Source organism: Nannospalax galili, unplaced genomic scaffold (assembly GCF_000622305.1).
Source record: "Nannospalax galili isolate Female #2095 unplaced genomic scaffold, S.galili_v1.0 scaffold207, whole genome shotgun sequence".
Lineage (NCBI taxonomy): Eukaryota > Metazoa > Chordata > Mammalia > Rodentia > Spalacidae > Nannospalax > Nannospalax galili.
In genome coordinates, this window is record NW_008358517.1 from 4,408,498 (window position 1) to 4,425,115 (window position 16,618).

General features: G+C 44.4%; 1 protein-coding gene across 1 annotated transcript in view; it reads left to right on the plus strand.

The window, feature by feature from the left end:
* The window catches only part of Myo10 (myosin X), a 237,900-nt gene that overhangs the window by 116,836 nt on the left and 104,446 nt on the right, over positions 1 to 16,618 (plus strand). The window contains exons 4-8 of the mRNA XM_008821765.3: positions 2,994 to 3,181; positions 13,282 to 13,416; positions 14,881 to 15,005; positions 16,148 to 16,161; positions 16,281 to 16,365. Of these exons, the coding sequence (XP_008819987.1) occupies positions 2,994 to 3,181; positions 13,282 to 13,416; positions 14,881 to 15,005; positions 16,148 to 16,161; positions 16,281 to 16,365 (547 nt within the window). The remainder of the gene's footprint in view (positions 1 to 2,993; positions 3,182 to 13,281; positions 13,417 to 14,880; positions 15,006 to 16,147; positions 16,162 to 16,280; positions 16,366 to 16,618) is intronic.

A 16,618-nucleotide genomic window follows, 5' to 3' on the forward strand; every position in this document is an offset into this window, starting at 1 on the left:
ACTTTTGGCCTCCAGTGCGCGCACAACTGCATATGTACCCGCAGTCCTCGCACGATGAAAAAAGACACAAAAGAGGCCCAACTTAGAATTTTATAACACTTATGCAAATGTTATGAACAGACATTGCATGGGATTATCCTTTTTACAAACAGGCTCATTCATGAAGCTGTACAGCCCCACACTAAGTGAATTAAATGCGACAAATCTCCTTAGTGCCCTAACTACAGCTGTCACATTCTGCCTATACTGAGCAAGAGAGGTGACGTGTGCCCAGCTCAGCTGTCATGTTGCTGGCACATGGCTGCTCCCTCCATTGGTGTGCCTGGCTCTCTAATGAGCGATGCAGCGAATGCTGATTTCTGTTGATGCGGGTGAAAGTGTAAGTATCTCACAGCGACACTGAACACCGTTGTCAGAATGGAAACACCGAAAGGGCGGAAACAGGACTAACAAAGGAAAGGAAAGGGGCCGAGCACCCTAAGTCTGAAATGTTGCCCCAAAGAGAGCTACTGTGAAAGGAGGGATGAGCTCCTGTGGCCACGGTGCTGTCACCCACCATCTGCCCCTCCAGCTTTCCTTCTAGCCACATTTTTCCTGCAGAGATGTGACAGGCAAGTGGGCTTTCTAGGGAGTCCATATTTCCAAAGATCTGCACATTTACTTATCAAAGAGCATTCATTTTTGTACTTGAAACAAACTTTCCTTCACATAAAATGTATTAAAGTCGGACTGGAGAGATGGCTCAGCGGTTAAGAACACTGGTTATTCTTGCAGAAGACCCGGGTTTGAATCCCAGCACCCACATGGCAGCTAACAACTTTCTGTAACTCCAGTTTGAGCCGATTCAACAGCATCTTCTGTCCTCTGCAGGCATTGCATGGCACAGGTGCACTTACTTACCTACACTCAGGCAATACATGCATATACATAAAATAAAAATAATAAATAAAATATTTTTTAAATGTATTAAAGTCTACAGACAAGTGAGATTAGTGCAGTCATGATGCCAAACAGCCAGCCCTGCTATCCAGTTCCACAATAGCTTTTATTTCCCCAAACGGAAACCTGGTGCCTATTAAGCACTATCACCTCCTGGTCCTGCCTCCTTGGTTCTTAGCAGCCACTGTCTTTCTGTGTCTGTGGGCTTGCCTATTCTGTCTGGTATCTCTAGCTTAGTATGCTTCTAAACCACACACATTGATACATTACAGCATGTGCAGGTACTCCATTCCTTTTTGTGGCTAAATAATATTCTATTGTGTGGATGTGCCACGTCTTTCTTAACTGTTAATCTGATGATGAGCACTTGGGTTCTTTCTGCCTTTTGGCTCTATAAGGGTGCAGCAGAAGAGATGGGTCGATAAGCAGTAGTTTGAGTATCTGCTTTCAATTATTTTTGCTTATAAACCTGTAAGTGCAATTTCTGTGGTAATGTCATTTATGTTTTTAATCTTTGAGATTCAAATTATTTCCAAAATATAGACTTTCTTACATTTGAAAACTTGTACTAAACATATGATACTTAGCTCAATGTTCCTGGCAATTACTATGAATGTGAGTTACTACAAATTGTAATAATGTGGCACAGATGTTCTCAGAATGTTTGGACTTTGTCTACTTTTGATTTTCCCATCCTTCTGTAGAATTACTGTGCTTTAATGAATGTGGTAAGAGGAAGCTCTGGCCTTATGCTGCCTGGGTTCAAATTTCATCTCTAGCACTTACTGGTTCTATGACTGTTTTTCAAAATTTCTCCTCATGCCTGTTTCCTCATCTGACAAAATAAGTTCAGTAGTACTGCAAATTTCATAGGGTTATTGTATATACTTAAGCAGTCGTACCTGTGTATGGCCTCAAAGCCACAACCACAAAACCCCACACACATCATTTTTCCTAGTTCCAGAGGCTGGGAGTCTGAGAACAAGGTGCTCAGCAGGTTTGGTTGATTCTTTCTGCTTTCTTCCACTGGCCTGCTTAGGTGTATGCATCCCTGGGGTCAGCATGCCCAAATGACTTTCTTTATAAGAGCACCAGGCAGATTGGAGATTCAAATACACCTAAAAGCCCAAGTTTAAATTAGTCACTCTGTAAAGGCCCTGTCTTCAACTACAGTGCACCGTTTAGGCACTGGGGAATTGTGGAAAGACACACTGGCCCTTGTAAAGCCATGGTAAGAATTTGGAGGTGCTATGTGCTCCCAGGCTCCGCGTCCCTCTGTGTTGGCCTGGTGAGCCTGGAAACCTGGGAACCCAAAAGCAGAACCACCCTTGAGTGAAAGTTGCTGTGGAGCCAGCGGAGCCCTTGGGCTGTGGTAACCTTGTAGCTTCCATGGTTCTGCTGTGGAAGGGTTGCGTCATTTCCGGTTGGGATATTGTCCCAGACTATCCATATAAAGACGATGGGATATTGTCCCAGACTATCCATATAAAGACGATCCACGTTCCTGGCAGTTAGGTGGCACTTCCTGAGGTGGCTAACAATCCCTAACATGGAATTTGCCAAGTGGAATGTGTTTAAGTGATTTAGAGACATCAGACTCATCCCGGCATTGTGCATCCATAACTGCTTACCTCGACCAGTTTCCCCACACTCAAACTCCAGGCCCATTAAACTAACTGCGCTCTTCTGGGTTGTGCATCTATTACCTGCTTTTCGTAACAGCCACCGGTGGAGGCAGGGAACTGGACCTGCCAGGGCTTTGTGCCAAGGAAGGCTTGGGAGGTCACCTGGGAACGCGGATTTGGGTCTGGCTCCGAGCCGTCCTCCTTCCTTTTAACCTTCCTGAAGGCCCGCTCTGAAAAGACTTTATGCACTATATGACAGTGTTGAGGTTAAGTACAGAGGGGTAGGGACAGTGTGGACCGTGGGCACCAAGGTCTTGCGTTCAGCTGGATTGGTCCAGGTCCCTGTGCAGTGCGCAGGGTGCAAGTGCGGTGGGAGTCCCCGCCTGGCCACGCTGCCCGGGTAACGCAGTCCCCGCCCTCTGCTTGCAGACCTACATTGGCTCCATCATCGCCTCCGTGAACCCCTACCAGCCCATCCCCGGCCTGTACGAGCGCGCCACCATGGAACGGTACAGCAGGTGCCACCTGGGCGAGCTGCCCCCGCACATCTTCGCCATCGCCAACGAGTGCTACCGCTGCCTGTGGAAGCGCCACGACAACCAGTGCGTCCTCATCAGGTGAGTGGAGGGGCCCAGCCGGCTGTCCCCAGCCCCAGCTTGAAACCCGCCAGCGCCACCAGTGGAGAAAAGTACCCTAAGCATCCGCCTCCCTGGGCGAGTTTTCCAGTTTTGAATTGCTTGGTGGCTCCACTGAGAGTTGGAGAAGCAGATGGATGGTGCGGGCTGGCTCTGTGCTCAAAATAAGCACCCCATTCTCTCATTCATGCCTTAATTCTCATCTGCTGTCCTCTCCCCCCAGTTTGCCTGAATTATTCTTCGGTTTACTTCACTGATGAAGCATGGCCCTTCCTTCCCGTTTGAAATGTTTTGTGTATGTATTCTACAATTCTAGTTCAAAATGCTGGTGTGTTAAACAAAGCTTTGTTCTCTAGCCTAGTACATGGAAGTCATCTTAGATAACAGCGTCCTTATTTTCAGAATCTTTAGTGATGGAAGGCCCCTTATAGTTTAACCTCTGAATTAGTGGCAGAAAAGGAGCTTGGTATGCATCTGTTAACAGGGTGACAAGAGCACTTGGAATGCATCTGTTAACAGGGTGATACAAAGGCATGCTTATATAAGCTTTTTTTTTTTTTTTTTTTTTTTGATAAACATGATGTATCTATTTTAGCCAAGTCTAACTTGTGTGCTTGTTTATGTAATTGAATGTCTTTTGTTTTCTTTGAGACAGGGTTTGACTATGTAGCCCAGGCTGGCCTCAAACTCATGGTAATCCTGATTCAACCTCCCAAGTGCTGGGATTACAGGTATATGCCAGCATGCCCAGCCAGCTCCAACCATCAGAATCTTCATCACTAGCCACTACATTGAAACAGATACTAGAGCTGGGTGTGGTGACACACACCTTTAATCCTAGCATTCAGGAGGCAGAGGCAGATAGATCTCACTGAGTTCAAGGCCAGCTTGATCTACATAGTTCCAGGCCAGCCAAGTCGGCAAAGTGAGACCCTGTCTCAAAACAAAACAAAAGTACTGAAATACATTTTTAAAAAAGCATTTTTCTTGATTCATTTAATGAATGCCTAAGGGCCTACTGGCTCTTCATATTTGTATTGGGATCCTGTTCCTAGAGGACAAGCGTACCCTGGATGATGTCCCACACAGGTGTTATGAGTGTCACTGGTGCTGAGGTTTCCCTGGGGTATGCAAGCACTTCATTCATTTGTCCCTCAGACATTAATTCACAGAACACGACTGTTGCTGAAGAGCGATAGTCCACTGAGTGTCTGTTGTGAAAGGAAATTTTGACATCTGTGTTAAATGGCTTTGTAACCTCAACTTGTGACAAAAATAACTATTTTAAGAGGAAAGGAAATGGAAAAGACAGGTTTGGGGGACAGTAGTTGAAAGATACCCTCAAGATTTCTAGTTCCATGGAAGGTAAGACACAGGAGACAATGGAGAAGCATATGTCATTCTCAGACTTCCAGCCAGGTGAGCTTGCCAACACTGTAGCCCCACACTAGACAGATAGACCTACCTGGTCATAGACACAGCTGGGTAATGAGTGGCTGTAATCACTGTGGGAAACCAGCTCCCAGATGGCGAAGGTTGGATTGAAGGCTGAGCCTGCCCCAATCTCCAATTCTCTCACTCATCTTGTGGGGGCAGGGCATGTTCCAGAGGAGGCCCTCCTGCAGACCCCAGAGGGGACGGAGACACTAGAGAAGTGTTCACACTGTCAAATAATGGCTGACATGGTTTTGTTTTGTTTGGGATTATGGTTTATTGTTCATGGAGCCAAGATTATTGCAGGCATGAAAGCATGGAACCCTGTTCCAGCCTTTGATGTGGGCACTCTATAATAATTTCAGGTGCCACCTAGAGAATGACTTTCAGGGACAATGTTCCTACTGGCAGAACCTGTCCATTATCCTGGTTGAAGGTCCCCTGAGTTTTGAGCAAATGGAAATTACATGTGCGTGAATGACTGAACTAATTTTCCTCCCCCAAAGCATGTGGATAGTGCCAGCATGCTAGGCTGTGGATGCAACTTGGCCAGAACTCTCAATAAAGGCAGTAAAACAAACAGGGAACATGCTAATTTGTAGTTAATCAAAGTGAAGCTACTTGCTTAATTCAGAAACAGCTTTTAAGAATGGCTTGCTTAGTAAAATAACTTGGCTTATGACTACTATATAAATCTATATGAGGTTGTTGTTTTGGTTTGGTTTTCTAAGTCAGGTCTCTCCCTGTAGCCTAGACTGGCCATGAATTCATGAACCTCCCATGCTGGGATTAGAAGCCTGTGCCACCATCCCCAGCCTGCTTGTGGACCATTTTTAGGTGATTTTCCAAAAATTTTGAAGTTAGAATTTAAGTCATTTCTGCATATGAGTATAATTTTATAATATCAACAGCAGAAGAATGTAATCTATTTTAAAATATAAAATTAAATTATGGTTCATAGTTAGGTACCAAATTATTTGCCATGGTAATTGCTTACGTTTATTACTTTAAGTGGGAAAAAAATGAGAGTGTAACTATTGCAGCACTTGCTAGACGAGCAGTTTAGGAAGAAAGTGGAAAATAGAATGAGATCATTGCAGGGGTGTGTGTGTGTGTGTGTGTGTGTGTGTGTGTGTGTGTGTGTGATAACATAGAAGGGGGTTGGCATTTGCATCTACAGACTGTGGAATTTAAAAATTAGGGGACTGAGGAGTGAGCACCCAACAGAAGCTTCCATTGTGCAGTGCTGCAGTGAAAAGAGTAACTGTATTTATCTAAATTAACCCAGGAAGCAGAGACTTTTAGAATTGATTTGTTACTAACTAGAGCTTAGAAGTTAACAGTTGCTGAAAGCAGGCGTCCTGTCTAGAGTTCCTTAGGTTTGATCTGCCCCCTAGTGGATGAAGCAGACTTCACTGGTTTTACAACATTCTCTCCAGCTAATTTGAAATCAGAAACTATTCCATTCCGAGCCCTCCAAATAAAAACACGACAGAAAATAAGCCTATTTGGATCTCAGCTGATTTTGGTGGTTCAGTTTTTCTGTCTTTATGATAAAACCACAGTAAGCTGAGGTCTCCAGTGGTAATGCTGGTCCTCTTTCTTTGATCTGTTCAAGGTTGTTGATGCTCTTAAACTCTATTTTTTTTTAAGTTTTTAATATTTATTTGTATGTGTGTGTGCTTACTTGAGTTTATATGCACCATGCATATGCAGGTGCCTAGGGAGGTCAGAAGACGTCAGATCCCCTGAACCTGGTGTTACAGGTTCTGGAAAGTAAGCCCAGGTCGTCTGCAAGAGCAGCAAAAGCTCATAACTGCTAAGTCATCTCTCCATCACCTGAAATTCTACTTTTATTTTATCTTTTTATGTACATCTAAGTGGAAATAAAACTCACTTGAGAATTTTTTCCTCTGTGTAATGGTAAGGTCAGCATTTGATCTTGGTTGATCTAGTACATTTAACTTAACCTTGACTTTAGTCTTTTGTTTGTTAGTTTTTAACACTGTGTGGGGTAGGAAGGGGTTAGCTTATTGTGTTTGAGGTTTTTTTTTTTTTTTGAGTGTAGATGACCTTTTAAGATATAGAGCCACATGCGGTGGTTCATGCCTGTAATACTAGCATTTAAGAGGTAAAGGTAGGCAGACTTCTGTGAGATTGAGGCCAGCCTCGTTTACATTGCAAGTTCCAGAACAACTGGGGCTAAGGGAGTAGTGTCAAAAGACAAAAGTCACAACAGATTCACTTATAGATAAAATGTATGAATCGAGGCAACCTTCAGGCTACAGAATAGCTTGAGTCCCCTAGGAAACAGTGGAGTAGAAGAGTTTGTGAGGTGGGAGCAAAGAAAGGAGGTAGAGTCATAGCTGATTGGCTTATCAGGTTACTTTCAAAAGGTTTGAAGTGAGGGGCTTTCTTCTTACACAGCCTCAGCTAGACTGGAAGTTCCCTGTTTTCAGGAAAAGCTAGTCAGGTCCAGACTCCGTCTGTTCTCTTACAACTTCTGTTTGATTATGGAGCCATTAACCTGAGTGACTCCATTTTGGCTAAATGTAGTCCTTGGGACCTAGTACAGAGCTCTTCCAAAACAGTGCCTCCTACAGCTTTTGCCCTGCAGTGGCTAAGGCCCAAGGCTGCCTGCTGTGCAGCTGTACACCCAGGACTATGTTTGGTAGCTGACCAGCCTCTTATAATTGTTAGTCAAAGGATGAGTAATTCAAAGTGACTGTTGGGTCAGGAACTTTGCTTTATGTTTTGCATTTTCAAAATTGGAGAAACTTCTTCTTAACTGTATCTTTTATGTCATGGAATGGTAACTGAGTGCTTGGTCTTTGTTTCGGGAAGTATGTCTAGAAATAATATCTTGGGAGTGCTGTGCCAAACTTGTGTGCTGGGTCAGAAAGGTAGCGTGTGGCAAAGGGTGTGCTTACTTTAAACAGCATTTGAAGGGCATGGGGCGGGCAGGGAAGGCCAGGACCCAGACCCAAATCTGTTGAGCAGACTCCTCTGTGTGTAACACCCAGAAAAGTCTCACTGATACATTTTCTGTGGAGAACCTGAGGCTCGGACCTAGTGACTGACTTGCTACAGAGATTTTAGCTTTAAGCAACAAACGTAAGATTTGATAGAACAAAATGTTCCTCCCTTCCTGCTAGGAATCTTTCTTTAAGGACTTTGTTTGACTTGCTAAGACCTTTGGACTTAATTCTTTTTTTTTTTTTTTTTTTTTTTTTTTTTTTTTTTTTTTTTGGTCTTTTTGAGACAGGGTCTCCCTATCTCCCCAGCTGGTCTGAAACTCACCATGTAGACCAGGCTGGCCTTGAACTCACAAAGATCTGCCTGCCTCTGCTTCCCCAGTGCTGGGATTGAAGGCTTGTTCCACCACATACACAGTAGTTTCTCAAGTCTGCTTTCAGACTAGGAAGTGATACATTTTATTTTACCTGATTTATATTTGGATAAAAAAATTATGTAGTTTTGGAGTTTGATTAGGAAGGAGAATGTCTGAGCAGCAGATACCAACAAAATGTTTGCTACAGAGGGCCAAAGCACATGCATTCTAGGCTACATGAGTCAGACCACCAGTGTCTTAGCTCCTTAGCTCTGAATTTACAGTGTGAAAGTGCATAGTGTGCAAACAGATGAGAGGATTGTGTTCCAATAAAACTTTATTTACAAGCAGGTAGGTAGGATCTAAGGCCATAGATTGACACAAAAGCGTGGATCTAGAAAACTGCCAACACCAGTGCACCCTGAGAAGATGCAGACGGGGGGGTGGGGGGGGGCGGATGACTGTGCATGCATGCACCCTCTCCTGCAACTGTCCACTTTTCTGAGCATGGTGCATCCAGCATCTTCGAGGCTCACTGCCTCTGGTTCTCTGACTTCTCTTTTATGATAAATTGACATTATCCAAAAGTTCTAGCATGTTTTCACAGGGGTGGGGTGGGGTGGGGTGGGCATTTGGTTCCATGGTCTAATTAATCCCAAGCTAGCTCGAGTCCTTTCCTGGAGCCCCACCCTTCTGGAGTTCTTCTTTCTCTGACCACGCCTGGCTCCTTAGTCATTTTTCTCAACCTTTCCTTCTAACTTCCCTCCTCTGCCTTTTGCTCTCTTGGTCTGCATGACTCCCCAGATTTTTCCATTGGTTCCCTGCTAGCTTCTCTGGGCCCTTGCCTTATGCCTCTCAGCTATTCTACCCCAGATACCTCGTGGGTGCCACCAGCGTGGGGTTCTGAACCGCTTTTCATTTCCTCCCAGAAATGTGCTCCTCCTCCTCCATGCATCCCGTTCTTAACCTTGACACTCTGCCACCCTGTGCTAAGCCCAAGGTCCAGAAGCTACTCTTTGTTCTAGAAGTTCCTGTTTTGTTTTTTCCCTCTCCAGCTTAAAGTAAAATTACATAGTCAAATGTGCCAGTCTTAAGTACAGAGTTTAGTGAGTTCAGACATATGTTAGAACCCATGTTAACAGCATCCAGACCATCAGGCTGGGAAGCTCCCAGTGACCCAGGTCATTACTGAGCCCCTGACCAGGTCTGCCAGCCATCCCAAACATGCTGAGCCCCCAGGAGCTTCTCCCCGCATCTCCGCCATCCCCCACATCACCTTCTGACGTTGCCTAGCCCTATCCTCCTCCTCCTCTTGCCTTTCTGTCCACTGTCTACCAGAAAGATTTAAGATTCTTTAGACTCCTAAACCTGGCCTTGACACTCCTGCTTTAAAATTATCTTGTGACTGATATTGTGTCTACCCAAAATTCCCAGCTGTGTTTTGTATTTGTTTTAGTTATTTTCAAGACAGTGTCTCCCTGTGCAGCCTGGAACTCCTCCCACTCCTCCTTGCCTCTGTGCCTTCTGAGCTTAGGATTACAGCCATGTACCCTGTACCTGGCTTTCAACATTAACACAGTCTACCAGGCCTCACAGTACTGTTTGGGCCAGTTTTAATTATTTTTCTTTTTTTTGTTACAAAGTTTGGGGATCTTTGTTTATTATGTGTTCTTGTTTTGTTTTAAAAGCCATGAAAGCATTTTGTTCCTTCAGATGGACATTTTTTTTTGCCTGTCTTTCTACCTGTTGTCCAGTTGCCTCCAAGATGTAGAACTACAATTACCGTGGGCTAGGGAGAACAAAACGGAATTGTAGATGGGAGAAGAGAGACAGGTTAGGTGTGAGATTACCCCTATTAAGAGGCTTGTTTGTTTGATGTTTTCTTCTGGGGACATCTGACATATTTCTTTTTTAGAAATCTGTGCCTAAATTATTTTTACCCATTGTTTTGCTTACGTAACACCTCCACTTCTCAATATTTGAATATAATGTGTTAATCTGTTTTTCATTACTATAACAAAGTACTCGAGATAACTTATAAAGGGAAAAGATTTATTTGTCTCCCAGTTTTGGAGGTTCCAGTCCATGATTGGTTGTTCTGTTGCTTTGAACCTGTGGTGAGTTAGCACTTTAAGGTGAGAATCATGTTTAAGCCAAGCCATTTACCTGATGGATGGATAGAGAGCAAAAGAGACAGGAAAGAGCCTGCTCCACAGATTTGGATGAGAGGTATTTTGGTGGTACTAACGCGCAGTCAGGTTTGTGAACCACTGTTGCAGAGCTCTGTACTAATCTAACATTTTATTGCTGTTTCAAAAGAGATGTGATTAAAGGAGATGCTTGAAGAGATTATGAGAAAAAGCAAGGCTGGAGGTTGGCAGGGTTGGTGTCTGTGACCATCTGTCTCCAGCCACTTGTCCTGTGTCATGTGTTCCTCAAGTCCATCCTCCCCCCACCCCCACCCCGAAGCTGAACGCAATGATAGTTTTGGGTTTTCTTTCCCATGACTAAGGCTTTGCTGTAGGTTTTGAATGCACCAGCATGCTGCTTTGTCTTGTTGTGCTATTCCAGGCCAAGGGATATGTGAAACAAACCACTCTCCAATCTCAGTGGCAGACAGAACACAGGACCACGTAGAGATGGGTCAGCCCTGAGGGCATCCAGGTGGCAGTAGACAACAGAAAGCCACAAGGGGGTGTGTAGCCACCATGTGGAAGTGGCATCCATCTCTGTTGATCATTTGTTGATTGCTCGCCTCTTCCTGTGGCCACATTCAGTCCCTTGCTGCTGACTGAACTACCCTGGATGTGCCAGAGGAGAAAAAGATGTACTTAGGGAATATACTGCACTGTGCCTGCCTGACCTGTTTTCATCAGAGAACTTGGCCCTTTAGTTTCCCTTGGTTTTTGATTCTTTGTCTTTTTGTTTTTTGACACAGGTCTCATATGTAGCTCAGGGTGGCCTCAGTTTTGTTATATAGCCAAGGATGACCTTGAACTTCTGACCCTCCTGTCTCCACCTCCTGATTGCTAGGATTATGGGCACACACAACCAAACCTGGTTTATATGGTGCTAGAAATCAAGGCTTGTGCATGCTAGGCAAGTGTGCTACCAACCGAGCTCTACCCCCAGCCCCCTGTTTGTTTAAGATTTCAGTCTGCAGAGCCTGCTAGGTAAATACATATCTTCTGAGACATGAAGCTGTTTCCTTGGAGCTTTGTCTCCTGACTTGTGTTTACTCAGTTTTGCTTGACTGTCCATCCAGTGCCTGCCCTGTGCTAAGCACTGGGTTAGGCCCAAGCCAGGTATGTAACGAGGATTGCCAAGCCCAGAAGTAGGAAGATTCCTGTTGCTGATAAAAGAAAACCCAGTCAAAACTGGCCTGACTCACACACCTTTTATTTTCTTAACACAAAGCAAAACAGTTTCTAGGTTGTGGATCCAACCGCTCCCATGGGCCTTGTCTCTGGTTTTCTTAGGTCTTGCTTTATGACCTCACTGTAGGTGTGAATTTGCCTCTGCCCATCTCTCGTGCATGTGGAGACCTTGCCAGGAGCCCTCAGCACCCTTGCCATGCCCTTTCTTTGGCTGGAATCATGACACTTCCAGTGCCTGAGCCTGATCCTCAGAAATGGGATGAGATGCCTGAAGTGGGGCAGGACCAGCAAAAGTTCTCTGAGCATCCCAGATAATACCCAGCCTGACCTCAGGGGTGTCTGTCACCTGAGTCATTCCCCCCTTTTCCTGCACATTCTTAATCATTCACCATGGTTTCAGCACTGTTCCCCTCTCCTGATAGAGCCCTAGATCCTGGGGCTCCATGGAACTTGGAGAGCTCAGAGGAGCTCTTCTAGAGGTCTATTACCAAGCTGTGACCAACCTGCTGTCTCTCTAGTGGCCTTTATTTGCCTGAACTGTTACCCTTCTGGCTTGTTTTACTTGTGAGTTTTGTCCTTGGTTTCCTCAGTCCTTCCCAGGGTGTCTGCCAAGTAGGTGTATTACACAAAATTGCCTGGGCTCCTCCCTTGACATGTCTCTCATTGCCATGCTTTTTTCCTCTTTACCTTCAGTTGCATTAAGTGTGTGTAAGAGCTGAGCACCACGGGCTAGGTACTAGGTATGACTGAGGGAGATAGCTATAGCTGATCTTCTTGAAGGGAACTTTCAGTTCTTCTGGAATGTTCTCTCCTCTCTTTAAGGTAACTTTAATGGATCCAGCAGACCCAGTGCCACCTTCTTGGCCTCCATGCTGTGCTTCTGCTCCTTTATCATAGTACCCAGAATGCTCTTTTTTCCTCTGCCTGTCTAATGTTTGCCAGACTCCAGAGTCATGACTGAGAGACCCTTTGCTTCTCTCATTGGCACCATCTGTATGAAAGCTTGGTTCACCTTTCCTTACTGTTGCTAAATGCTTGACTTCCACACAGCTGGAGTTAGAACTCTGCCTAGGCATTCAGCCACTGACTCCTTCCCTCCTGGGATAACTGGGAGAACAGTCACTTAGTGTGGGTTGTGTGCCTGCATTTACCTGCATTACTTCTCATGAAAATACTGTTCATTTCACAAAAACTCACCAGGTGAGTCAGAGGCCACCTAGGCCGGGTGCAGATGGAATATTGGGGATGCATTTGGGAATAACACGAAAGAAAGATCCCAACTCGTGCAGAGCTGCCGTCCCTAAAAGACATCATCTATCTCTCAAGCTCAACGTAATAAGAAGCAGCACCCAAAATGGGGATGTCTGCAGTAGAAAGAACTGCTTCCTTTTAACTCGAGTTCTTTTGCAACAGTCATTTTTAAAAATTACACCATCAGGGCTGGAGAGATGGCTCAGTGGTTAAGAGCACTGGCTGCTCTTTCAGAGGACTCGGGTTCAATTTCCAGGACCCAAGTGGCGGCTAACAACTCTCTGTAGCTCCAGTTCCAGAGGATCTGATGCCCTCTTCTGACCTCTGAGGGCATTGCACAACACGGGTACACTTGCATCCACGTAGGCTTAACACTCATACACAAGAAAAAATAAAAATAATAAATAAAATATTTGTAAATTACACTTATTTATTTACTTATTTTCTGGGGGAGTCAGCTTTTTCTTTCCATCATGTGGGTTTCCAAGGATTGAACTCAGGTCATCAGGCTTGGTGGCAAGCACCCTTAAGCCCTGAGCCATCTCGTTGGCCCTGTAGCAGGCATTTTGATCTCCTTGTTCTCACTTGTCGATGATGATTCTGTTGAGGAGTATACTTCTTCTGACCAAACCGATTGTTTCAGGAATATGTGTATTTGTAAAACAGCACTTGTGTGTTTTGTCTTTCAGCGGTGAAAGCGGGGCTGGGAAAACTGAAAGCACTAAACTGATCCTCAAGTTTCTCTCGGTCATCAGCCAACAGTCTTTGGACTTGTCTTTAAAAGAGAAGACATCCTGTGTTGAGCAAGCTATTCTTGAAAGCAGGTATCTCATTGGTTTTCTTGTTTCCAATTGATAAGAGGTTCTGAGGAGCAAGCAGCCTTAGGCTCCTCCCACTTCAGACCTTGACTCCAGCTGCCCAATTGTGAATGACCCAAACAAACTTCATCTTAGCTGCCCTGGGACAGAGGGCTTAGTATTCAGAGAGAGGAAGGCTCTCTCAAGCAGCCAGCCATGGACTGGCTCAGTATGAGCAGCATACATTCCACAGCCTCATCAGGGACAGAACAGCATGTGGCAAAGAGCCTTGGCACTTTGAAAGAGGCTAATGTGGCTGGGTACCATCTGTAAAATAGCTTGATATCTGATTGTGCCTGTTAAGGTTATAGAACCATTATGGAGACATTACAGACACTGGATTCAGACAGCTGTCCAAGTGTCAGCAGACTGTAGCTTGATGCCATATCTTGTGACTTGTTTTGTCTGTTTTATTTTTATTTTGTGTGTTAGTTTTACCTGCATGTAAGTAAATGTACCACACGTGTGAAATGCCTGTAGAAGCCAAAAGAGGGAGCTGGATCCACTGGAATTGGAGTTAGGGATGGTTGTTAGCCACCATGTGGGTGTTGGGAACTGAACCCAGGTCCTCTGTAAGAGCAGCCAGTGCTTGTAACCACTGGACCATCTCCCCAGCCCTGTTCGTTTTTTGACTAGACTAGATGTGACTCAGTAACAGAATGTTTGCTTAGCATGTGGAAGCTTAGCATGCACATTAAATACTTAGTTTTTAAAACTGTAGTTAAATATTTATGTCTCTAGATTTCAGCCAGTTGTCAGCATGCAGCTCAGTAGCATTAAGCTCCTTAGTGTGCGGCGGGTCTGTCTTTCCCATCCATCTTCAGGCCTTCTTTGTAAACAGTTCCGTTGGGACCCTGCCATGCTCGTTTGTGTTGTTTCTGGCTGTTTTTAAGCTACAGTGGCAGCACTGAGTCTCAGGAACCACGTGCTCTGCAAAGCCTAGAACACTCACTGTCTGGTCCTTCATTAAAATGTTTGCCAACTCGTGGTCTAATCTGACTTCATTTAGCACTTGTAAATGATCCAGAGATGTTAAACAAAATGCCTCCAGGCTGCACAGCAAATGCATGGAATTTCCAGGACAGGGGATTGTTAGCACCTCTATGTGCACACGGGCTTTTCTGTACAACTCCTGGGCTGTGAGTGTCAGCCAAGCTCATCTGTGTAGGCCTAAGCCATGGGCTCCCTTAGCAGTGCAGCGCCCTTTACTAGCCCAACTAGCTGTATCTTCCCGACTCAGTAAGCGGATGTGCAGGATAAATGGTTACAGCTAGCCTTAGAACAGCAGCTCTTCTTAAATAAACAGAGCCACCCTGGGCCCTTTGGTCACACGCTTTCCTTGTGTTTGTGTGTTTTAGCGTTTGTGAGAAGTATACAAGCTTTCTTAACCCTGCCCTGACTAATACTCTGCTGTCCCCATTCTGTTCACAGCCCCATCATGGAAGCATTTGGCAATGCCAAGACAGTGTACAACAACAACTCCAGTCGTTTCGGGAAGTTTGTGCAGCTGAGCATCTGTCAGAAGGGGAATATTCAGGGCGGAAGAATTGTAGATTGTATCCTGTTTCATTTCACTTTGTCTATAGCATTTGCCTCTGTCTGTGGACCCCATAAGAACACGAAATTTTTCTTATTCTGCTTCAAGCTCATTTTTGTTTTAATATTATTTTACTTGTTAATTATTCTTACGATAAATAAGCATTTTTCCTTTTTAAATATCTGATATTATATCTGTAATCTGGAGTCACCATTTTATTTGTGTTTTCTGTTGATGTAACAGAATACTCACCTGGGTCCTTTGACTTGATAGAGAGAAAAGAGGTTTTTTTTAATTTTTGTTTTTGAAATAGATTTCTTGGGGGCTGGAGAGATGGCTCAGCGGTTAAAAACACTCAGTGTTCTTGTGGAAGACCCAGGTTCGAATCCTAGCACCCACATGGCAGCTAACAGCTGTCTGTAACTCCAGTTCCAGGGTATCAGACAGCCTCTTTTGTCCTCCATGGGCATTGCATGACATGGGTGCACTCACCTACATGCAGGCATAACACTCATACACATAAAATAAAAATAATAAATAAAATATTTTTAAAAATAATTTCTTATAAATAAATAAATAGATTTGTTGTAGCCCACAGTTTTGGAGGCTGAAAATTGAAGGTCGGCCTTTGTACAGACTCTAGTGTGGGCTTTCTGGTTCCATCCTAGCATGGTGAGTGGTGTTATGGAGGGAGCATCTGTGAGAGGTCACATGGTATAACATGAAGTAAGAGAGAAAGAGAGCCAGGATGACTGACCTCAATTCCTAACAGCACAGTCTCAAGACAACTGATAAGCCTATGACTGTGACTCTTCCCATTGGGTCTTATGTTATATAAGGGTTCTGCCACCCCTCAACACCCCTATGCCAGAGACCAAGGGCTGCCCATGGTCTTTGGGGATACACTCAAACCATGTCCACATTGTATCAGCCATCAAGCATCTGTCTGCTTGAAAAGTCCCGTCCCCTGCTAGGGCACCATGTGTCATTGGAATTGGATTTAGGTGAAGTGGGCTTTGCTTTGTTTGATGTCTTTTGGCACTGGAGTACTAATGTCAGAACAGCAAGCCATAATCTTGGAATAAACAACAGCAAAATTTAGACTAATCTACTTACCATGTCTGTTCTGTTCCTTGACTGGCCATTGCTTTTCACATGAAGATTTATTAGAAAAAGTAAGTAACCATGATTTAATACACATTTTTCCTACAATGACATTTTTCAGGAATTTGTTACTTTACATGAATTAAGCAATGGGAACACTTTTTAATATAAATTTGGTTTCTCTCCACAGAACCGAGTAGTAAGGCAAAATCCTGGGGAGAGGAATTATCACATATTCTATGCGCTGCTGGCAGGGCTGGAACAGGGAGAGAGAGGTGAGTGACCGGCGGCAGATGGGGCTGGCAGCTTGTCCATTTGTACGTCTCAGGAATAGCAGGGTGTCCTGGGTGTGGGGGGGCTTGATTTCTGTGTATCATAGTGGAATGCATACGTGTATCGTAGTGGAGTGTATACGTGTATGGTAGTGGAATGTATACTATAAGAATACTGAGGGTGCCAGGCTTATCTTAGGGTCAAACTTATGCAAAGAGAAAATTACCAGCAGAGAAATCTTGAATTGTTTGCAAT